Source organism: Prionailurus viverrinus, chromosome B3 (assembly GCF_022837055.1).
Source record: "Prionailurus viverrinus isolate Anna chromosome B3, UM_Priviv_1.0, whole genome shotgun sequence".
Lineage (NCBI taxonomy): Eukaryota > Metazoa > Chordata > Mammalia > Carnivora > Felidae > Prionailurus > Prionailurus viverrinus.
The window spans coordinates 66,193,790-66,218,377 of NC_062566.1; the positions used below are offsets into that span (position 1 = coordinate 66,193,790).

General features: G+C 36.7%; 2 protein-coding genes across 2 annotated transcripts; one reads left to right on the forward strand and one right to left on the reverse strand.

Moving 5' to 3' along the window:
• The first annotated feature begins 12,162 nt into the window (after positions 1-12,162).
• On the forward strand, positions 12,163-13,099 carry LOC125168081 (olfactory receptor 11H6-like). The gene is given in 3 exon segments (XM_047863034.1): positions 12,163-12,189; positions 12,348-12,960; positions 12,963-13,099. Coding segments are annotated over 3 exon segments (777 nt in total).
• Positions 13,100-22,677: 9,578 nt separating this feature from the next.
• LOC125168009 (olfactory receptor 4K15) lies at positions 22,678-23,697 on the reverse strand. The gene has a single exon (XM_047862994.1). The coding sequence runs from the start codon at positions 23,650-23,652 to the stop codon at positions 22,678-22,680; it is 975 nt and encodes a 324-aa protein (XP_047718950.1). The 5' UTR covers positions 23,653-23,697.
• Positions 23,698-24,588: the final 891 nt, after the last annotated feature.

Genomic DNA, 24,588 nt, shown 5'->3' on the forward strand with positions numbered 1-24,588 from the left:
CTCTGCACTTATGGTGTGGAGCCTGCTTGGTATTCTCTCTCTTTCTCTGCCCTCTCCCCCTGCCTTAAAAATAAATAAAATCTTGTCACTCAGGTTATTGTACCTGGGTCTCAAAACCTGGGGATCATTATTTACATTTTTGTTTGTTCATAAAATGTTAATGCTATCATATGGAGCCATTAAAGAATATTATCAAAGTAGTTAACTGCATGAGGAATTTCTGTAAATGTCTTTCTTATTTAAAGAAATTTACTCATAGCTAAAGAATGCATATCTCAGTGTAGTGGTGAGCTTGGACTGGGGCAAACAAGTTAGAGTTAAGATGATGAAGAGTCTGAAACAAAAGAAGGGAGTCTTTAATATGGAATCTTTAATATGTTTAAATACCTAGGCTCCTAACCTCTGTATTGGCCTATATTCCTCAGACTTTTCTCTAAGCTTGGAACCAGGGCTCATTTACTGTCACAATTTTCCTTTATCGTCAGAGAGAATATTGCTTCTGATTACAGTTAAATAGCAAATATATACCTGCCCAAATAATTTTGTTTCTATTTCTCCTGTTATTCCAAATAAAAATCCTTGAATTAAAGTAGGAAATGTATTAGAATTTGAAACAAATTCCAGCGTGCTAAGTAAGGAGGAGAATAGGAAATATGTTCAATGGGACTATTGTGTTATAAATTCCCTCTCTAGAGAGCCACTCCCCATAGATGATCTTTGCAGAAAGTAAAAAGGCTTAATATTTTGGATGTTCATTTAGTTCTGTGTAGATCATGAGACTATGATTCTCTTTTCAACTGTCAGGTTTCCTGTTGCTTTATTAGTTTATATAAATAACCAAGAGAACTGTAAGAGAGCAAGTCCAGAGAGGTCCATGACTGATTTCATAATGTTCTTGCTCCTAAAACGGTCAGCAGTTCATATGAATCACCACAATGATGCATGGAACACTGCTATATTTGGCTTTTCCAAGATCTGAGATTAGAGATTTCACTCTGATATAGAAGATGATGTTCATCCATACGGGTTTCTATGATACCCATCATGTGTCTTCAGGTAAGGTAAAGCTCATTATGGCTCCAATATTCTCTAGCTTTATATTATACCCCTTAATATATGAATTATGAACATAGTCCTTCTCCAGAATCAAAGCCAAGCATTCTTTTAGAGCTTATAAACAAATGTTACTTCAAAAATGCATTAGAAGTTGTAAAGTAGTTTGCCAGTCTCCCTTTGCATAGCTCTATGTAGGAGCTGGGCCTATGTCAGGGAAAATTCCAGTAAGTGAATGTGAATACGTGTTTCGTCAGTGAAACTTCAATTGATATATTGCCTATCACCTGTTAATTTATGTTATTTTTAGAGGATAGGAAATGAGGAAATTTTATTCATACTTTGCAAAATTTGAGAAACAGCCTTTGTGAGCACAGCCATTTGACATGTGTTTATAAATGATACATACTTGACTTCAATGTCTATTAAGGTATCAACTGTAATCTTAATGAAGAACAATATCACACAAGCACTGAGTGTGTTATAAAGGTCAATATTAGATTGATTTGAAGGGCAATGTTATTAAGGAACTTGGTTCCTTAATTTTCTTGGGAAAATATGGCACATTGTCAATGACTCTTTTGTATTCAGAGACAATATTAACATTACCCCCTTTTCTAACATGCTACTTGTCTTTTATTGATTTGTAGCATTTCTTTGTATAGTGGATGTTATTTATTTATTTGAAATTATTTTGGCATTTCTTTTTTCATTATTCATGGCATCCTTTGCTTTTCAGAACTTTTTAAAAATACCATTAAAATTATGTTAAACCCTTCAAGATCTGTTTTTTCTAGCTTGGTTTAATGAAGTTTTCTAAATGGTAGCACAATATTCTATTAAACATTTCTATATTCTTTCTGTATTTTTAAGTACTGGCACTCACATTCCAGTCTTTAATTCATTCTGGAAAATATTTTTTATATTTCAAAGATGAATATTGTTTATGAGTAGCTTTTTATTTTAATTTAAATTCAAGTTAGATAACATATAGTGTAGTCTTGACTTCAGGAGTAGAACCCAGTGATTCATCTCTTAGATATAACAGTGCTCATCCTGACAAGTGCCCTCCTTAATACCCATCACCCATTGAACTCATCCCCCACCACCACCCCTCCAGCAACGCTCAGTTTGTTCTCTGTATTTAAGCATCCCTTATGGCTTGCCTCCCTCTCTGTTTTTACTTTTCCTTTCCTTCCCCTATGTTTATTTGTTGAGTTTCTCAAATTCCACATGTGAGTGAAATCATATGATTATCTATGTTTCTCTGACTAACTTATCTCACTTAGCATGATACCCTCTAGTTCCAGATTGTTGCAAATGGCAAGATTTCATTCTTTTTCATTGCCAGGTAGTATTACACATACCACATCTTCTTTATCCATTCATCAGTTGATGGACATTTGGACTCTTTCCATAATTTGGCTATTGTCCTTAGCACTGCTATAACCATTGGGGTGCATGTGCCCATTCAAATCAGCATTTTTGTATCCTTTGGATAAATTCCTAGTAGTGCAATTGCTGTGTGGTAGGGTAGTTCTATTTTTAATTTTTTGAGGAACCTCCATTCTGTTTTGCAGAGTGGCTGCACCAGTTTGCATTCCCACCAACACTGCAAAAGGGTTCCCCTTTCTCCTCATCCTCACCAACATCTCTTGTTGCCTGAGTTGTTCATTTTAGCCATTTTGACAGGTATGAGGTGGTATCTCATTGTGGTTTTGATTTGTATTTCCATGATGATGAGTGACATTGAGCATATTTTCATGTGTCTGTTAGCTATCTGGATGTCTTCTTTGGAAAAGTGTCTATCATGTCTTCTGCCCATTTATTCACCGGATTTTTTTTTAGGTGTTGAGTTTGGTAAATTCTTTATAGATTTTGGATACCAATCCTTTGTCTGATATGTCATTAACAAAAAGCTTTTACCATTCCATCAGTTGCCTTTTAGTTTTGTTGATTGCTTCCTTTGCCGTGTAGAAGTTTTGTTTTGTTTTCTTTTGTTTTGTTTTTTTATTTTTTTTATTTTTTATGAAATTTATTGACAAATTGGTTTCCATACAACACCCAGTGCTCATCCCAAAAGGTGCCCTCCTCAGTACCCATCACCCACCCTCCCCTCCCTCCCACCCTCCATCAACCCTCAGTTCTCGGTTTTTAACAGTCTCTTATGCTTTGGCTGTCTCAAACTCTAACCTCTTTTTTTTTTTTCCTTCCCATCCCCCATGGGTTCCTGGTAAGTTTCTCAGGATCCACATAAGAGTGAAACCATATGGTATCTGTCTTTCTCTGTATGGCTTATTTCACTTAGCATCACACTCTCCAGTTCCATCCACGTTGCTACAAAAGGCCATATTTCATTTTTTCTCATTGCCACGTAATATTCCATTGTGTATATAAACCACAGTTTCTTTATCCATTCATCAGTTGATGGACATTTAGGCTCTTTCCATAATTTGGCTATTGTTGAGAGTGCTGCTATGAACATTGGGGTACAAGTGGCCCTATGCATCAGTACTACTGTATCCCTTGGATAAATTCCTAGCAGTGCTATTGCTGGGTCATAGGGTAGGTCTATTTTTAATTTTCTGAGGAACCTCCACACTGCTTTCCAGAGTGGCTGCACCAATTTGCATTCCCACCAACAGTGCAAGAGGGTTCCCGTTTCTCCACATCCTCTCCAGCATCTATAGTCTCCTGATTTGTTCATTTTGGCCACTCTGACTGGTGTGAGGTGATACCTGAGTGTGGTTTTGATTTGTATTTCCCTGATAAGGAGCGACGCTGAACATCTTTTCATGTGCCTGTTGGCCATCCGGATGTCTTCTTTAGAGAAGTGTCTATTCATGTTTTCTGCCCATTTCTTCACTGGGTTATTTGTTTTTCGGGTGTGGAGTTTGGTGAGCTCTTTATAGATTTTGGATACTAGCCCTTTGTCCGATGTGTCATTTGCGAATATCTTTTCCCATTCCGTTGGTTGCCTTTTAGTTTTGTTGGTTGTTTCCTTTGCTGTGCAGAAGCTTTTTATCTTCCTAAGGTCCCAGTAATTCACTTTTGCTTTTAATTCCCTTGCCTTTGGGGATGTGTCGAGTAAGAGATTGCTACGGCTGAGGTCAGAGAGGTCTTTTCCTGCTTTCTCCTCTAAGGTTTTGATGGTTTCTTGTCTCACATTTAGGTCCTTTATCCATTTTGAGTTTATTTTTGTGAATGGTGTGAGAAAGTGGTCTAGTTTCAACCTTCTGCATGTTGCTGTCCAATTCTCCCAGCACCATTTGTTAAAGAGGCTGTCTTTTTTCCATTGGATGTTCTTTCCTGCTTTGTCAAAGATGAGTTGGCCATACGTTTGTGGGTCTAGTTCTGGGGTTTCTATTCTATTCCATTGGTCTATGTGTCTGTTTTGGTGCCAATACCATGCTGTCTTGATGATGACAGCTTTGTAGTAGAGGCTAAAGTCTGGGATTGTGATGCCTCCTGCTTTGGTCTTCTTCTTCAAAATTCCTTTGGCTATTCGGGGCCTTTTGTGGTTCCATATGAATTTTAGGATTGCTTGTTCTAGTTTCGAGAAGAATGCTGGTGCAATTTTGATTGGGATTGCATTGAATGTGTAGATAGCTTTGGGTAGTATTGACATTTTGACAATATTTATTTTTCCAATCCATGAGCAGGGAATGTCTTTCCATTTCTTTAAATCTTCTTCAATTTCCTTCATAAGCTTTCTATAATTTTCAGCATACAGATCCTTTACATCTTTGGTTAGATTTATTCCTAGGTATTTTATGCTTCTTGGTGCAATTGTGAATGGGATCAGTTTCTTTATTTGTCTTTCTGTTGCTTCATTGTTAGTGTATAAGAATGCAATTGATTTCTGTACATTGATTTTGTATCCTGCAACTTTGCTGAATTCATGTATCAGTTCTAGCAGACTTTTGGTGGAGTCTATCGGATTTTCCATGTATAATATCATGTCATCTGCAAAAAGCGAAAGCTTGACTTCATCTTTGCCAATTTGGATGCCTTTGATTTCCTTTTGTTGTCTGATTGCTGATGCTAGAACTTCCAGCACTATGTTAAACAGCAGCGGTGAGAGTGGGCATCCTTGTCGTGTTCCTGATCTCAGGGAAAAAGCTCTCAGTTTTTCCCCGTTGAGGATGATGTTAGCTGTGGGCTTTTCATAAATGGCTTTTATGATCTTTAAGTATGTTCCTTCTATCCCGACTTTCTCAAGGGTTTTTATTAAGAAAGGGTGCTGGATTTTGTCGAAGGCCTTTTCTGCATCGATTGACAGGATCATATGGTTCTTCTCTTTTTTTTTGTTAATGTGATGTATCACGTTGATTGATTTGCGAATGTTGAACCAGCCCTGCATCCCAGGAATGAATCCCACTTGATCATGGTGAATAATTCTTTTTATATGCCGTTGAATTCGATTTGCTAGTATCTTATTGAGAATTTTTGCATCCATATTCATCAGGGATATTGGCCTGTAGTTCTCTTTTTTTACTGGGTCTCTGTCTGGTTTAGGAATCAAAGTAATACTGGCTTCATAGAATGAGTCTGGAAGTTTTCCTTCCCTTTCTATTTCTTGGAATAGCTTGAGAAGGATAGGTATTATCTCTGCTTTAAACGTCTGGCAGAACTCCCCTGGGAAGCCATCTGGTCCTGGACTCTTATTTGTTGGGAGATTTTTGATAACCGATTCAATTTCTTCGCTGGTTATGGGTCTGTTCAAGCTTTCCGTTTCCTCCTGATTGAGTTTTGGAAGCGTGTGGGTGTTCAGGAATTTGTCCATTTCTTCCAGGTTGTCCAATTTGTTGGCATATAAGTTTTCATAGTATTCCCTGATAATTGTTTGTATCTCTGAGGGTTTGGTTGTAATAATTCCATTTTCATTCATGATTTTATCTATTTGGGTCATCTCCCTTTTCTTTTTGAGAAGCCTGGCTAGAGGTTTGTCAATTTTGTTTATTTTTTCAAAAAACCAACTCTTGGTTTCGTTGATCTGCTCTACAGTTTTTTTAGATTCTATATTGTTTATTTCTGCTCTGATCTTTATTATTTCTCTTCTTCTGCTAGGTTTAGGCTGCCTTTGCTGTTCTGCTTCTAGTTCCTTTAGGTGTGCTGTTAGATTTTGTATTTGGGATTTTTCTTGTTTCTTGAGATAGGACTGGATGGCAATGTATTTTCCTCTCAGGACTGCCTTCGCTGCGTCCCAAAGCATTTGGATTGTTGTATTTTCGTTTTCGTTTGTTTCCATATATTTTTTAATTTCTTTTCTAATTGCCTGGTTGACCCACTCATTCGTTAGTAGGGTGTTCTTTAACCTCCATGCTTTTGGAGGTTTTCCAGACTTTTTTCTGTGGTTGATTTCAAGCTTCATAGCATTGTGGTCTGACAGTAAGCATGGTATAATTTCAATTCTTGTAAACTTATGAAGGGCTGTTTTGTGACCCAGTATATGATCTATCTTGGAGAATGTTCCATGTGCACTCGAGAAGAAAGTATATTCTGTTGCTTTGGGATGCAGAGTTCTAAATATATCTGTCAAGTCCATCTGATCCAATGTGTCATTCAGGGCCCTTGTTTCTTTATTGACCGTGTGTCTAGATGATCTATCCATTTCTGTAAGTGGGGTGTTAAAGTCCCCTGCAATTACCACATTCTTATCAATAAGGTTGCTTATGTTTATGAGTAATTGTTTTATATATTTGGGGGCTCCGGTGTTCGGCGCATAGACATTTATAATTGTTAGCTCTTCCTGATGGATAGACCCTGTAACTATTATATAATGTCCTTCTTCATCTCTTGTTACAGCCTTTAATTTAAAGTCTAGTTTGTCTGATATAAGTATGGCTACTCCAGCTTTTTTTTGGCTTCCAGTAGCATGATAAATAGTTCTCCATCCCCTCACTCTCAATCTAAAGGTGTCCTCAGGTCTAAAATGAGTCTCTTGTAGACAGCAAATAGATGGGTCTTGTTTTTTTATCCATTCTGATACCCTATGTCTTTTGGTTGGCGCATTTAATCCATTTACATTCAGTGTTATTATAGAAAGATACGGGTTTAGAGTCATTGTGATGTCTGTATGTGTTATGCTTGTAGTGATGTCTCTGGGACTTTGTCTCACAGGGTCCCCCTTAGGATCTCTTGTAGGGCTGGTTTAGTGGTGACAAATTCCTTCAGTTTTTGTTTGTTCGGGAAGACCTTTATCTCTCCTTCTATTCTAAATGACAGACTTGCTGGATAAAGGATTCTTTGCTGCATATTTTTTCTGTCTAGCACCCTGAAAATCTCGTGCCAATTCTTTCTGGCCTGCCAAGTTTCAAAAGAGAGATCAGTCACGAGTCTTATAGGTCTCCCTTTATATGTGAGGGCACGTTTACCCCTTGCTGCTTTCAGAATTTTCTCTTTTTCCTTGTATTTTGCCAGTTTCACTATGATATGTCGTGCAGAAGGTCGATTCAAGTTACGTCTGAAGGGAGTTCTCTGTGCCTCTTGGATTTCAATGCCTTTTTCCTTCCCCAGTTCAGGGAAGTTCTCAGCTATTATTTCTTCAAGTACCCCTTCAGCACCTTTCCCTCTCTCTTCCTCCTCTGGGATACCAATTATGCGTATATTATTTCTCTTTAGTGCATCACTTAGTTCTCTAATTTTCCCCTCATACTCCTGGATTTTTTTATCTCTCTTTTTCTCAGCTTCCTCTTTTTCCATAACTTTATCTTCTAGTTCACCTATTCTCTCCTCTGCCTCTTCAAGCCGAGCTGTGGTGGTTTCCATTTTGTTATGCATTTCGTTTAAAGCGTTTTTCAGCTCCTCGTGACTGTTCCTTAGTCCCTTGATCTCTGTAGCAAGAGATTCTCTGCTGTCCTGTATACTGTTTTCAAGCCCAGCGATTCATTTTATGACTATTATTCTAAATTCACTTTCTGTTATGTTATTTAAGTCCTTTTTGATCAGCTCATTAGCTGTTGTTATTTCCTGGAGATTCTTCTGAGGGGAATTCTTCCGCTTGGTCATTTTGGATAGTCCCTGGCGTGGTGAGGACCTGCAGGGCACTTCCCCTGTGCTGTGGTGTATACCTGGAGTTGGTGGGCGGGGCCGCAGTCAGACCTGATGTCTGCCCCCAGCCCACCACTGGGGCCACAGTCAGACTGGTGTGTGCCTTCTCTTCCCCTCTCCTAGGGGCGGGATTCACTGTGGGGTGGTGTGGCTCGTCTGGGCTACTTGCACCCTGCCAGGCTTGTGATGCTAGGGATCTGGCTTATTAGCTGGGGTGGGTAGGCAAGGTGCATGGGGGCAGGAGGGGCAGGCTTATATCGCTTCTCCTTAGGTGATCCACTTCAGGAGGGGCCCTGTGGCAGCGGGAGGGAGTCAGATCCGCTGCCGGAGGTTTGGCTCTGCCGAAGCGCAGAGTTGGGTGTTTGCGCGGAGCGAGCAAGTTCCCTGGCAGGAACTGGTTCTCTTTGGGATTTTGGCTGGGGGATGGGCGGGGGAGATGGCGCTGGCAAGCGCCTTTGTTCCCCACCAAACTGAGCTCTGTTGTCAGGGGGCTCAGCAGCTCTCCCTCCCTTTGTCCTCCAGCCTTCCCGCTTTCTGAGCAGAGCTGTTCACTTATGACCTCCCAGATGCTAAGTCGCGCTTGTTGTGGGAACACAGTCCGTCAGGTCCCTCCGCTTTTGCAAGCCAGACTCGGGGGCTCTGCTTGGCCGGCGAGCCGCCCCTCCGCCCCGGCGCCCTCCCGCCAGTCCGTGGAGCGCGCACCGCCTCGCCGCCCTTCCTACCCTCTTCCGTCGGCCTCTCGTCTGCGTTTGGCTCCGGCGACTCCGTTCTGCTAATCCTCTGTTGTTTTCTGGGTTATTTAGGCAGGTGTAGATGGAATCTAAGTGATCAGCAGGACGTGCGGTGAGCCCAGCGTCCTCCTAAGCCGCCATCTTGCCGAAAGTCCTTGTTTTGTTTTTATATTGATTAAGTCCTAGTGGTTCATTTGTGCTTTTATTTCCCTTGCCTCCAGAGGTTGAAGAGGTGGCTGCCTGTTTTCTCCTATGGGATTTTGATGATTTCCTGTCTCACATTTAGGTATTTTACCCATTTTGAATTTATTTTTGTGTATGGTGTAAGAAAGTAGTTCAGTTTCATTCTTCTGCATATTGCTGTCCAGTTCTCCCAGCAGCATTTGCTAAAAAGAGTCTTTTTTCCATTGGATACTCTTTCCTGCTTTATCAGAGAAGAGTTGGCCATATGTTTGTGGGTCCATTATTTATGAGTAGCTTTTTAAAATTTATTTTCTTGTGAAGAAAGACAGTATTTCACACATTAGTTTTTCAAATTGAAAATATTAAAAAAACACATTCTTTTTACATATATATGTGTATATTTGTTGTGTGTGTGTGTATTATAAAATGTGAGTTTTACTTTCATATGTATTCAGTTACAGTTGGGAAACAGAGTAAGAAATTAAATGGTAAATATAAAGTTGGGGGAGGAAGCAAAAGAATGAACTTGATTGGATAGAAGGCTAGACTCCAGGCATGTATTATATGATATCTGGAAAAGACCTAATCACATGTGAGTGAATTATAGAGATTGAAAGAATTAACAAAATCTAACAAAATCTTCTCTCTCTCTCTCTCTCTCTCTCTCTCTCTCTCACTCATGTACTCTTAACGGAAAGAACCCAAAGGAAACAGGGAGAGATATATGGACACAAAGCTATTTAGAAACATTTCCACACACATATAGAAATAATGGAATAAATGAAGAAAAACCCAAAGTCACTGGCAAAAACAGTAGGAGATTATGGAGGGCTTATGTGGGCTGCAATTGTGTAACACTTTGCCACACACTAAATCTAAGGCATTAGTATGGGTTATTATCTGTGATTACTTTGGAATTGCATTGAAATTACTGGCTTGGAAAAGTTCTTCCTAAGTATGAATCCATTACTTTTCAAATTTCAAGCTTATTTTTAAAAATAACCTTAAAAAAGGTACATAATTCTATTAATTTATAGGTATAAATATATGTGAATTCATGATTCAGACCTTAGCGCTATGGATTCTTTTTCTTCTTTCTTTATTTGCTCTTAATTTCCAAACCATCCAATTTTATAGTTTTTTTCCAACTTTATTGAAGTATAATAGACAAATAAATATTTTACGTATTTAAGTATACAATTACATGATTTGATATACATTGTAAAATGATGGCTACCATCAAACTGATTAATATATTCATAACTTCCCATACTTTAATTTTGTTTCAGTTATAAGGTGAATAAACTCTGGAGATCTAATGTACAGCTTGGTGGCAATAGTTAATAATAAAAATTTGTATACTTGAAATATGCTGTGTTCTCACATTTTATTTACAGTTTAGCATGCAAATATCTATGCTCTGCAATATCAAGCCAAAACCAAACCAAAACTATAATCTCTCCATTTTATTTATAGATTGATGTAATTTTTGCAAACTAAGGCTTCATCATTCTGTAATGTGTGAGTGTTGAAAAGGATTTAATTCTTCTGCAGAGGCCAAGGTTTATCTAGAACATGTGGCTTTCAAACTTGTTGATTTCAGGACCCTTTCATAATCTTAAAACTCATCAAGGACCCCAGAGTAGTTTTGTTTGTATGAGTTACAGCTATTTGTATTTACCATTTAGAAATTTAAAAAAATAATGTTTATACATAAATTCATTAGTAGAGATAATAAACTAATCAAAATACCATAAATGCCAATTTAAAAAAAAAACTTTTTTTTGCTTTGTCAAAATAATAAAACTTAATGAAGATTTGTGTTTTTAATATTTTTAATAAATCTCTTTAATGCTTACTTTAAGAGAGGTCAGTAAGATGTTCTTTAGTGTGAGATAACCAAACATTTATTGTGAGATCAAACAATTTGGTATGAGATCATGCAGCCTGGCAAACTCCATTCAGTAATCAAGAAACAATTAGAGTCTATAAAGCAAATAATAGTATTGGTATGAAAACAATTTTGGCCTAAATGCCTGATAAATCTTCAGAGACCTTCAGGGGTCCCCAACAACACTTTGAGAACCACCGTTTTTTAGAACACCACCTTTGAGTCTGTGTCCTTTTCCACATAAAATACCTGGGAGTTGAAGACTCGCCCTCCGTACTAATCTTATGGTATTGAAGAGCCTCATTAAATACTGTCCTTTCTGTCTTATATTTAAATTAATGATGATGATAACTAAGTGTTAGAAAACCAACTTAGAGAAACTATCATAAGGTAATATTTGTCATTAGATCTGAAATTTTAAAAGGGGAATTTCCTCCCTGTAGGATTATGAATAGGAAACATACCCATTTTCCTGGGCTGTCTTTGTTGATACAAATGCAATGATCAAGATCTCTGACTCTGTGCAGCATGCCAAATACTGAACATTTAAAAAATTACATACATGTAGCATTTTTTAACATTTATTTATTTTTGAGGGAGAAACCGAGAGAGAGTGAGGAGAGGCAGAGAGAGGGAGACAGAGGATCCAAAACAGGTTCCATGCTGTAAGCACAGAGCCCTATGCAGGGCTTGAACTTACAAACCATGAGACCATGACCTGAGCAGAAGTCAAGAGTTGGCCACCCCTACATGCAGTATTTTTAAGAGTGTATTTTTACTGAAGGGAGGAGTTGAAATTTGAAATCTTATAATAATTTCTCATTTTACATTTGACTTATAATCTATTCTAAAATAGATATAGGAGTATTTCCCATAACAATAAAACAGCAATTAATTATCTTGCATACAGTACTTAAAACTATTGGATATTGTCTTCAAATCAGCTTGACATATTACTCTCACAAATAGAGCAAAGATTATTAACTATTCTCTTTAATATATTTTATATGTCAAAAACACTGAGTTATCTCTTGGCTATATTCATTCAGTCTGTATTCATCCACTGCTTGACCTAGCATTGTAGATTTTTGTATAGAATTGTTTACTGTCAATACCAACTGACTCTGACAGTAAACCTCAGGATGACAGGCAAGTATCTGTTCACTTTGTATTTGTTATATATAGAATAGGACTCTGAAGATCTAAAAACGATGAAAATATTTCTGCATGAGAGATATTTTATTTACTGACATGCAGAGTGATGTAACCCTAATCAAGGTATTTTCCTTAATGTGCAATGCTAAAAGGCCATTTCTCATATGGAAATTTGTTATTTTTGCAGCATTACAGACAAATGAATATTCCAACATAAGTAATTGCTCTAGTTCTAGGAGTAAATTCATCCTTTGAGTTTCCCTTATACCTGGGAAATTCAGAGGAAAGAGGAAAATCTTTTCAGTCTTCTCTGGAATATATATGTTGACACTAACTGGAAATCTGTTATCTGTGCTGTGATGTGGGACCATCAACTACAAACTCCAATGTACATCCTGCTGGCTAATTTTTCCTTCCTGGAGATCTGGTTTATCACCTCCACTGTCCCTAATATGCTAGCCAACTTTCTCTCTGAGGCCAACACCATTTCTGTCTCTGGCTGCTTCCTCCAATCCTACTTCTTCTTCTCCCTGGGCACCACTGAGACCTTCTTCTTGTCTGCCATGGCCTTTGACAAGTACCTTGCTATCTTCAGGCCCCTGCATTACCCCACTGTCATGTCAGTTCAGCACTGCATCAGAACAGGAGCTGGGTGCTGGGTATGTGGCTTCCTGTATTTCCTGTTGCCTATTTACCTGATCTCTCAGCTCCCATTTTGTTGTTCCAGTAAGATTGATCACTTCCTGTGTGACATAGATATCCTCATAAATCTGTCCCATATGCCATTTCCTGCCACTGAGATCATCTGTGCCATCTTTAACTCAGTCTTCATTTTCCCCACCTTTCTTTTTATTGCCAGCTCCTACGTCCTGGTGAATAGAACTGTGCTCAGGGTCCCTTCTCCACATGTGGCTCCCATCTGGCTGTGGTATCCCTGTTTTATGGCTCTATCATGGTTGTATATGTAAGTCCAACAGCAGACAATCTAGCTGAAGTAATTCCTTGCTCTATCATCTCTGAAGTAAGGAGATGAAGGCAGCTCTGAGAAAATTAGAGGATTGTGAGATTTAGTCAGAGGTGTGGAAGAAATCTTTGAAGAATTTTTTTCACAATTGAAATGATGTATGTGAAATAAATAGTTAAAAGTTTGATATTCAATTGTATTAACTGGATTAGAAAAATATTTTGGGGGGAGGAGGAACAGCCATCGTAATAGATTTTTCTAAAGCTAACTGTATCCATCTCTTCATTTTCATTAGGGAAAATTAATAATAGTGAAATATTTCAAATTCAAATTAAAATAAGGGAAAAATAATCACTAATATTTCAGACATTTTGATTTAATACTAGTTAAAATTTTGCTGCTAATATCATATACACATGCATACACATAATCGGTCCTATAGTTTACAGTTATTACTAAAATTTTCTCAGTCTAAAGTTATGTATGCTAAGTTTAGAAGACAACATTTAGGTGCTAATTCTTGTGTCAATATTAAAAACAGGGCAAGATACATTCTTAGGAAAGGTGATTCATTATTTATCATATTTGTATTTCCTCCTACTTCCTCACCAAATTTTAGTGAAAATACTCTTAATATTTAGATCCATATGGCTGCCATTAATTTTTTCCATTATATATTCTAAGAATTGTTTTTGAAAAGATCTCTATTTGGGATGAACCATGCTATGCCTTTTCTTGATTTGCCATTTTTGCCCTCTCTAGGTTAGGGTGTAATGGCTAGGAACTGTCAGGTACTGATACAGTTGCTGGAGTGCTTAGATTTGCCTCTACTCACTGTCTCAAAAATACTGTATCTCATATTCTCAACTAGAATTTTCATTATCCCACAAAGCCTATACTGAGTAACTCTCCCAGTATCCTACTTTTCCTTCTCTCAAGTTCTGGCAACACCATTTCTATGTATTTACCTATTCTGGACATCATATAAATGGGTGGCTCAGTGGGTTAAGCATCTGACTTTGGCTTACGTCATGATCTCACGGTTGGTGAGTTCAAGTCCCACATCAGGTGAGCTCGAGCCCCACATCACGTGAGTTCCAGCACTGCATCTAGTGAGCATGAGTCCTGCTTTGGGTGAGCATGAGCCCTGCTTCAGGTAAGCCCCCACTTCTTTCTTTGTCTCTCAAAAAATTAATTAATTAATTTAATTTAAAAAATCATACAATACATCTGGCTCCTTTCACTTAGGATGATGTTTACAAGGTTCATTTATGTTATAGAGAATATCAGTACTTCATTCCTTTTTAGGGCTGAATAGCATTCCATCATTTGGATGTAAAATATTTGCTTTGTCCATTCAACAGTTGGACATTTAAATTGTTTCTGGTTTGTGGTATTGTTAGTAATGCTGCTGTAACAGTCATCTTTTTTGAGAGAGAGACAGAGTGCGAGTGGGGGAAGGGCAGAGAGAGAGGGAGACACAGAATCAGAAGCAGGCTCCAGGCTCTGAGCTGTCAGCACAGAGCGTTGACGTGGGGCTCAAACCCACAAATCGTGAGATCATGACCTGAGCCGAAGTCAGAGGTTTAACTGAGTGAGCCACCCAGGTGCCCCAACAGTCATGATCTTTATGTGAACCTGTTTTCACTTCCCTAGGGTATATCCCCATAGGTTGAATTGCTGGGTCATAAGTTAACTCTAAATTTAACATTTTGAGGAACTGTCAGACTATTTTCCAAAGAGGCTACATGTTGCGACCGGCGCAACAAACACCGAGATCAGGGTCCTGAGGGTGGGGGAATGTAAGAAAAAAAGAAGAGAAGCCAGTTTGGGAACAGGAGGGTCCCCTGGGCTGATGGCCCAAGTGACGGCTTTATTGTTGCTATACACAATCTTTTATATCAAGACTCTTATGGATCAGGCCATTCTAAGAATAAACAGGTTTCACATGATCACTGCCAGCCAAAACATTTAGTTCTGTGTACCTTGTGAACTTTCTAAATGGGTCACAACAAGACCTTGTTGATAAATGGCTAGCAAAACACAGTTCCCATGTTTGTTTCTATTTGACCCAGGGTAGAAAAAGGGGGGTAACATTACTGCCAACACCCACAGACCACAGGCTTCAGGAATTAGCTTTCTCAGCCTTGACAAGGCTTTCGTATGCCTTTGCAAGTGGGGGAATGGGAGGGGGAACCACCGGATTGGCTGAGTCAACAGGGAGCTGTTGCTCCACCCTGTCTCAGACTGGCACGGGGGTCCGGCCTCCCACAGCTACAACAGTTTTATATGACACTAGCAATGTGTGTAATGTAGATTTTAGCCTTCTATGTATTCTCACCAGTATTTGTTATTTTTACCTTTTTGACTTTAGTGATCCTGGTAGGTGTGAAGTGGTATGTACCTTTTTGTTTTAATTAGTGTTTTCCCTAATGATATTGATATTGGTCATTTTTTATGTGCTTATTTTGGCCATCTGTTTGTCTTTAGAGAAATATATATTCAAATCCTCTGAACATTTTTAAATTGGGTTTTCTTTTTATTCTTGATTTGTAGAAGGTATTAATATATTTTGGATATAAGTCCCTATTCAGATATATAATTTAAAATTAATTTCTCCCAATCTGTAGGCTGTCTTTTTTTACTTTTTTGAATGTGTCTTTTGACGTTTTGACTTTTAAGTAAGTCCCGTTTATCTACTTTTTTCATCTGTCACTTGTGCTTTTGGTTTCAAACATAAGAAACCTTTGTCTAATCTATGGTCACAAAAATTACTCCTCTGGATATTTATAGTATTATTTTTCAATGCAGATTATTTTTATGACTTTTGAATTTATTTGGACATTTTAATAGGAAAGTGTTAAGACTGAAATCACATGTGAGTCCTAAATAACTACTTTGAAGTAAAAGCTCCCCAGACACTTCTTGGCATGTTCAGGTGTGTTTCACAGTTTACACGGCCATAGAAGTCACTGCATAATCATTTATTCCTTGTTTTGCATTCTTGGTATTCTTGAATAGATAATGTCATATCACACATTTTCAAGTGAAACCTATTTGATTATATCTTTCAGTTTGTAAAATCTTGATATCTTTTAAAACTAAATTATTTTCATAATTTATTGTCAATACTTCTCAGAGACATATGAAGCATTGATTCAGGATAAGAGTAAAGGATGAGAAATAAATTGCTGAAAAAAAGAAATGGAAAAATAGGCCAATTGTGGAATATAGCATGATAGGAAAGATGGAATTGATAGAATTATTATAATAATTATAGTGAGATATACTAATAATTTTGTTCTTTAAATATAAAGAAAATAAGAGATGGGTTTTAAAAAGGCTTATTGTGTTTAAACTATTGGTGATGTTTTAAAAGTTTTCATTTTTTTGCTTCCATTGCTATATGATGAGTAATTTTCACACTTTCAGATATAACTGTTTGAAAACCATGTTCTAATGATTTGATACAATTTGTCATCCTTTATTTTTTAGCATTAGTATTAGAAAGATTTTTTAAAATTGTGATATATTGGTATAATTAAATGTTGTAATAGGAGCATTTGATGGTGGCCATCTTGCAGAATATCACATGCTTATTACTGTTTGAAGAGAAGGAAATAAAGCAGCTATTCACTCAGACACCATTCCTTGGGATAAAGAGATAATGACTGCATAGACTTAGACTTTTTTTTTTCTTTAATTTTAGAGATAGTTCGTGAGCGGGGGAGAGGGGTAGAGTGGGAGAGAGAATCTTAAGCAGGGCCCACACTCAGCATGGAGTCCAACTCAGGACTTCAGCTCATGCCCCTCAAATCATGGCTTGAGCCATAATCAAGAGTCAGACACTCAACCAACTGAGCCACCCGGGTGCTCCCCCCATCAACTTTTGTATGACAGCCATACCTCAATAAAACTGTTTTTGAAAAAAGAAGACAAAGGAAAATAAGATTGTGCACACATAGCATCCTGAAAAGGGTATGTCTAACATTTTTAGGCTGTGACATTATGCTAATTTCTTATTCTACATTACTTCATAGAATCTTTATTTTTCCTGAAATATAATTGATACACAGTATTACATTAGTTTCAGCTGTACAATAGGTACTTGACTTTCTCCATCTAACTTATGTCATTCAGCATAACACCCTCTAGTCCATTCAGTTGCCGCAAATGGTAAGATCCCATTATTTTTTATGGCTGTTTAATATTCCATTATACTGTTTTATATATATTACCACTGTATGTATGTGTTTGTACATGTGTATATCACCCTTTTTTATCCATCTAGCCATGAACACTTAGGTTGCTTCCATATCTTGGCTATTGTAAATAATGCTGCAATAAACATAGGGTTGCATGTATCTTTTTCAATTAGTGTTTTCAGGGTTTTTTGGTGTGGCAGTAAGGGGGTGTGAATATCCAGTAATGGAATTACTGGATCCTATGATCCTATGGTATTTATTTTGTTAATTTCTGAGGATACTCCATACTTTTTCCACATTGACTACACCAACGTACATCCCTACCAGCAGTGCCCAAGGGTTCCTTTTTCTCTACAACCTCACCAACACTTGTTACTTTCTTTCTGATTCTAGCAGTTCTGGCAGTAATGTGATCTGAGGTGATATCTCGTTGTGGCTTTGATTTGCATTTCCCTGATGATTGGTGATGTGGGAATCTTTTCATGTTTCTGTTGACCATCTGTACATATTCTTTGGAAAAATATGTATTCTGGCCCTCCATTTTTAGTGGGATTATTTGGGGGTTTTTTGGGTGGTCAGTTGTATAAATTTTCATATACTTTGGATATTAACTCCTTATCAGCTCTATCATTTGCAAATGTCTTCTCCCATTTAGTAGGTTGCATTTTTGCATTGTTGATTGTTTCCTTTGCTGAGAAAAGCTTTTTTATTTAGGTGTATTTTTTCTTTCGTTTCCTTTGCCTGAGGGTATCTATCTAGAAAAATACTGCTATGGCAAATAGGAGAGAGATTAGTGCCAGTGTTTTCTTCTAGGATTTTTATGGTTTTAGGTCTCATATGTAGGTCTTAAATCCATTTGAAGTTTATTTTTGTGTATAAGAAAGGCATCTAATTTCATTCTTTTGCAAGCAGCTGTCCAGTTTTCCCAGAACCATTTATTGAAGAGACTGTTTCTCCCCAGTATATTCTTGCCTCCTTGGTCATAGATTAATTTACTATACAAGCATGGATTTATTTCTGAGCTCTCTACCCTGTTTCCTTGATCTACGTGTCGTGTGTGTTTGTGTGTGTGTGTGTGTGTGTGTGTGTGTGTGTGTGCGCGCGCGTGCGCACACGTGCGTGCATGTGCCAATACCATACTGGTTTGATTAATACAGCTTTGTAGTATATCTTGAAATCTGGAGTTGTGATACCTCCAGCTTTTATCTTCTTTCTTGAAATTGCTTTGGTTATTCAAGGTCTTTTTTAGTTCCATGAAAACTTTAGTATTTTTCTATTTCTATGAAAAATGCTGATAGGGATTGCATTGAATCTGTAGATTGCTTTGGGTAGTATGGACATTTTAACAGTATTCTCCAAATCCATGAACATAGAATGTCTTTCCATTTGTTTGTGTCATCTTCCATTTATTTCATCAGTGTTTTATAGTTTTTGGAGTATTTCACTTCCTTGGTTAAGTTTATTTCTAGGTATTTTATTCTTTTTAATGCAGTTGTAAATGGAATTGTTTTCTTAATTTTCTGCTACTTTGTTACTACTGTATAGAAATGCAACCAATTTTGTGTATAATTTTGTATCCTGAAACTTTATTGAATTAAATACTTTTAATAGTTTTTTGGTGTAGTCTTTAGTGTTTTCTATGTATAACATACTTTCATTTGCAGATAGTGACAGTTAAGCTTTCTTGCCAATATGGTTGCCTCTTTTTTTTCTTGTCTGTTTGCTGTGAAATAGGGCTTCCAGTACTATGATGAATAAAAGTGGTGAAAGAAAATGTCCTTGTCTTGTTCCTGATCTTAGAGGAAAACTCTCAGTTCAGTATTGAGTATGATAATAGCTATGGGTTTTTCATTATGGCCTTTATTATGTTGAGGTATATTCCCTCTAAATCCACTTTATTGAGTGTTTTTATCATGAATGGATGTTCTACTTAGTCATATGTTTTTTCTGCCTCTATTGAGATGATCATATGATTCATATCCTTCCTTTTATGATACAGTGTATTACATTTATTTATAATACAATCCAAATTCTTCTTGCATCCCCAGAATAAATCCTGCCTGATAATGGTGAATTATTTTTTAATGTATTGTTGGATTTGGTTTGCTAATATTTTGTTGAGGATTTTTGCATCTGTATTAATGAGGGTTTTGGCTTGTAGTTTTCTTTTTTTTGTGTGGTGTCTATGTCTAGTTTGTCCTTGTAGGATGTGTTGTAATTGAAAGCTCTCCTCCTTATGTTTTTTTTGGAATAGTTTGAGGAGAATAGGTATTAACTCTTATTTTTTTATTATTATTTTTTAATTCCGGTATAATTAACAGTGTTATATTCGTTTCAGGTCTACAATATAGTGATTCAATGTTCTATACATTTCTGTGATTAGTGTACTCTTAATCTTCTTCACCTGTTTCACCAATTACTGCCCCCTCCCCCCACCTATCCTCTGGTAATCATTGGTTCGTTTTCTATATTTAAGAGTCTGAGGGTTTTTTTGTCTCTTTTTTTTTCTTTGATCATTTGTTTCCTAAATTCCACATATGAGTGAAATCATATAGTATTTGTCTTTCTTTGGCTGACTTATTTCAGTTAATATATACACTGTAGATCCATCTATGTTGCTGCAAATGACAAGATTTCATTTTTTATAGCTGAATAATATTCCATTGTGTATATATACGTACCACTTCTTCTTTATCCATTTATCGATAGATGGACACTTGGGTTGGTTCTATAATTTGTCTATTGTAAATAATGCTGCAATAAAGGTGGGGGTGCATATGTCCTTTTGAATTAGTGTTTTTATTTTCTTTGGATAAATACCCAGTAGTATTGGATCATATGGTAATTCTATTTTTAATTTTTTGAGAAACCTGCATATTATTGTTTACAGTGCCTGCACCAATTTGCATTCCCAGCAACAGTACATGAGGGTACCTTTTTCTGCTACTTCATTATTAGTGTATAGAAGTGCAATGGATTTCTGCATATTGGTTTTGTATCCTGCAACCTTACTGAGTTCATTTATCAGTTCTAGTAGAATTCTGGTGGAGTCTTTAGGTTTGTTATAGATAGTGTCATGTCATGTCAAGTAGTGACAGTTTACCTTCTTCCTTGCCTCTTTGGGTGTCTTTTCTTTCTTTTTCTTGTCTGATTGCTGAGGCCAGGACTTTCAGTAATGTGTTGAATACAAGTGGTGAAAGCAAGCATTCTTGTCTTGTTCCTGATCTTAGAGGAAGGGCTCTCAGTTTTTCACCATTGAGTATGATGTTTTTCATATATGGTCTGTGGGTTTTTCATATATGGTCTTTATTATGTTGAAGTATGTTCCCACTAAACCTACTTTGTTGAGGGTTTTTTTCTATCATGAATGGATGTTGTACTTATCCAGTGCTTTTTCTGCATCTCTTGAAATGATCATATGGTTTTAATTCTTTTTCTTGTTGATATGACGTATTATGTATTAACTATTCTTTGAATATTTGATAGAATTTACCTGTGAATCCATGCAGTCCTGGGCTTTTATTTGTTGGTAATCTTTTGATTGTGGATTTCATTTTGTAGTAGTAATTGGTATGTTCAGGTTTTCAATTTCTTCCTGACTTGGTTTTGGAAGATATTTTTAAGATGTTGGATTATGTTTTTAGGAATGTATCCATTCATTCTAGTTTGTCCAATTCATTGGCATATGACTTTTGATAGTATTCTCATATAATCCTTTGATTTGTATAGTATCAGTTGATACTACTCTTTATTTCTGATTTTATTTATATGTGTCCTGTGTTTTTTCCTGATGAGTCTGGCTATACAGTTAGCAATTTTGTTTATCTTTTCAAAGAACTAACTCTTAGTTTCATTGAAATTTTCTAATTTTTTTAGTCTCTTTCATTTATTTCCATTCTAATCTTTCTTATTTCCTTTATTCTGCTAACTTTGGTCTTTTTTTTAATTTTTTTAATGTTTGTTTATTTTTGAGACAGACAGAGTGTGAGTGGGGGAGGGGCAGAGAGAGAGGGAGACACAGAATTTGAAGCAAGCTCCAGGCTCTTAGCTGCCAGCACAGAGCCCAATGTGGGGCTCGAATCTGCAAACTGTGAAATCATGACCTGAGCTGAAGTCAGACGCTTAACTGACTGAGCCACCCAGGCATTCCTAACTTTGGTTTTTGTTTGTTGTTTTTCTCTTCTCTTAGGTGTAAAGTTAGATTATTTGGCATTTTTCTTATTTCTAGATATAGCCCTGTATCTCTGTAAATATCCCTTTTAGAATTGCTTTTAAGCCTTTATGTCCACAATAAATTAATACCCTCTGACTCAAAAGTTAGAACTTACTGTTTTCTCTCAGTAATAGCAATTATAAAATCCCTTTAGGAGATTCTAAGGATTGGAATCTAGAAAACAGGTAACATTATAACAGATTGTGAGAACACAGTAGAAAAAATAGGAAAAACCTCAATGCAATAAGAGTAAAAGCCTAAAATAACCTATAATGAGCAATCATAGAAAATCTTATTTTCATAAGTGGTCATGGAAGAATAAGTTCATGGCTACCCTGAAGTTCTTGAAATAGGGTTCTGTCATTTTCTAGACCTGAATTACACAATATAAAAATAAAATTTTAATTAAGTCCACATAGAAAAATGATTATTCCTACCAGCTCTTAATATATAAAACTACTTTATCTGAGAAGAAAAGAATCATGAAGTTTCAGGCTCCTATCATCATGATGACAAGTGGTAGAGAATTTTAACTCATCTCTGATATTTTATCACTATTAAACAGAAATTAACACAATACAAAACACTCTCATGAATAAATTTACTCAGTGAGTTGCTTTCTATGACTAATATATATTAAACAGCACCATTGAAGAAAGATTTGTGAAAGTGTTGACTATAAATGCCTTTGCTGGATAGCCTTGCTATTTTACATGTTACTGTTCCATTAACACCAATCATAGAATTGTCTTCCTGTGCTGTTACTTACATAGTACTGTGTGAGATGCATCCCTATCTAGGTTTATTCATAAATATAAATAAATAAATAAATAAATAAATAAATAAATAAATAAATAAATCTATTATCTCTGTTGTACAGAGGTATATATCTAGTATAACTCCAAAATTGGCATCTGAGCAGTACTGTTTTGAGAGGGAGTACAGCTTATTTATCCTATATGAGTAAATGCCATTTCTCAATGTATTCGAAGGCTATATATTAAATTAAAAAGTTTTAATTAAAAACTAGGAAATAGAAACAAAAAAATCACACAATAAAGGAAGAGAATTTAAATATCAGTAAGGTCCATTATCTGGCTTTTTGTTCTTATCATTATTCTTTCATTCAAGTTAACCCTTCCCCTGGTCAAAATGATCTGCTTGAACATCATAGGGATTCTGTTTGTAATTGTCGAGAGAGGAGGCTACAGTAGATACAGTTGTGAAGTTTACTTTGTTTCCAGAAAAAGAACATTTCTTATGGCTGCAGAAACCTGGCCAGACTTCAGATACCGACTCTTCAGTTTTAACATGGCAGCCTTCACTTCTTTGTTCCTTAGAGTGTAGATAATTGGGTTTAAAATAGGAGTAAAGATTGTGTAGAACACAGCAAGGACTTTGTCAACAGAATAACTGCTGAAGGGCCACACATAGATGAAGATGCATGGTCCAAAGAATAGGGTGACCACAGTGATATGGGCAGTCAACGTGGAACGGGCCTTTGCCATGCTAGCAGAGGAGCGTTTCCTGACTGTGATAAGTATCACAGTGTAGGAGACAACCAAGAGGAGAAAGGAACTCATAGAAAGAAAGCCACTGTCTGCAACTATAAGTAGGCTGACAACATAAGTGTCAATGCATGCCAGCTTGGTCACTAAAGGGAGGTCACAGAAAAAACTATCTACCTGATTAGGGCCACAAAAAGGCAAGTTAATTGTAAATGCCAACTGGCTAGTAGTATGGATAAAACCCACAAGCCAGGAGATGAGAACAAGAATAATACACACACGGCGACTCATGATTGTCATGTAGTGGAGAGGTTTGCATATAGCAACATAACGGTCATAAGCCATGGATACAAGGAGCACCATTTCACTGCCAGTGAAAAGGTGAACAAAGAAAATCTGGGCCAAACAGGCATCAAAAGAAATAGTCTTCTGCTCAACCAGAAAGTCTGCAATCATTTTGGGTGTAGCAAAAGAGGCAACACATATATCTACAAAAGAGAGGTTTGCAAGCAGGAAGTACATGGGGGTGTGAAGGTGAGAATCTGAGGTTACAGTGAGGATGATAAGAAAGTTTCCCAGCAGTATTGCTAGGTAAAGTAGTGAAAATATGACAAACAAGAAAGGTTGGAGCTCCTGGGAATTAGAGAGTCCCAGCAACACAAACTCTGTCACCCGGGAATGATTTGTCTCATTCATTGACTTGGCAGGAACTTATCTTGCTACCTGAATAGAAGAGAGACAGAGATCAATCAGTGGGTTGCATTTCCCAGTTCTGCTCCCTTCCTTAGGGATTCAAATTTCTACTTATGTTTATATATCTGAATTTTCATATATCATTTCATAATTAAAAATTATATAGATAGCATAACAGCAATACTAAAGAGGGATGGAGGAGTCATTGAGGGGATGTTTGACATTGGTATATTCAGTTACATGAATTTGAGGAATGTAGTTTACTTTACAAATGAAATTGGAAATCTGAAATGTTTTTCTTGATATTATAGAAATCCAATCTAGGAAACTACAGAAACAAAATCTGACTCTTTTTTTTCCTACAATAAATGATATAACCATTTTTTAAATGACTGACACAGAGGAAGATAATTTCACAATGTTGACCCCAAAAGTTAGACACAAAGCCCATGTACTGTATGAACCTATTTAAATAAAGTTAAAAAATAGGCTAAACTTATCTATGGTATTAAAAAAGCTCCTGTGGTCATTATCCTGGAAGGGAATAGGGACAGGAAGATGACGGGAAGGGCTTCTGAAGTGCTGGTAATGTTCTGTCTTGAGGTGAAAATGTTTGCTTTGTGAAAACTTACAAGATATGAAATTCTCTTTGGTGTACTTTTGTGCTTATTTTATTAATAAAAAATAAACCAGGAGATAAAGAGACACCATTACATTTGTGTAAGAGCTCAATAGGCAGACCCATTGCCTTGAGTGACTAGATCTTACTCCCTCCTCTATTCATTTACAAATTACATGACAGTACAAAACCTAGTTAAAATCCAAAGGTCTAGAGCTGTGACTTAGCTCTTCCTGGAGTTCTCGTATATGAAGGAAACTAGTACATTTGTTCTCAATTATTCCCTGATATTATTTCACTAAGCTCAGATATTGCTATTA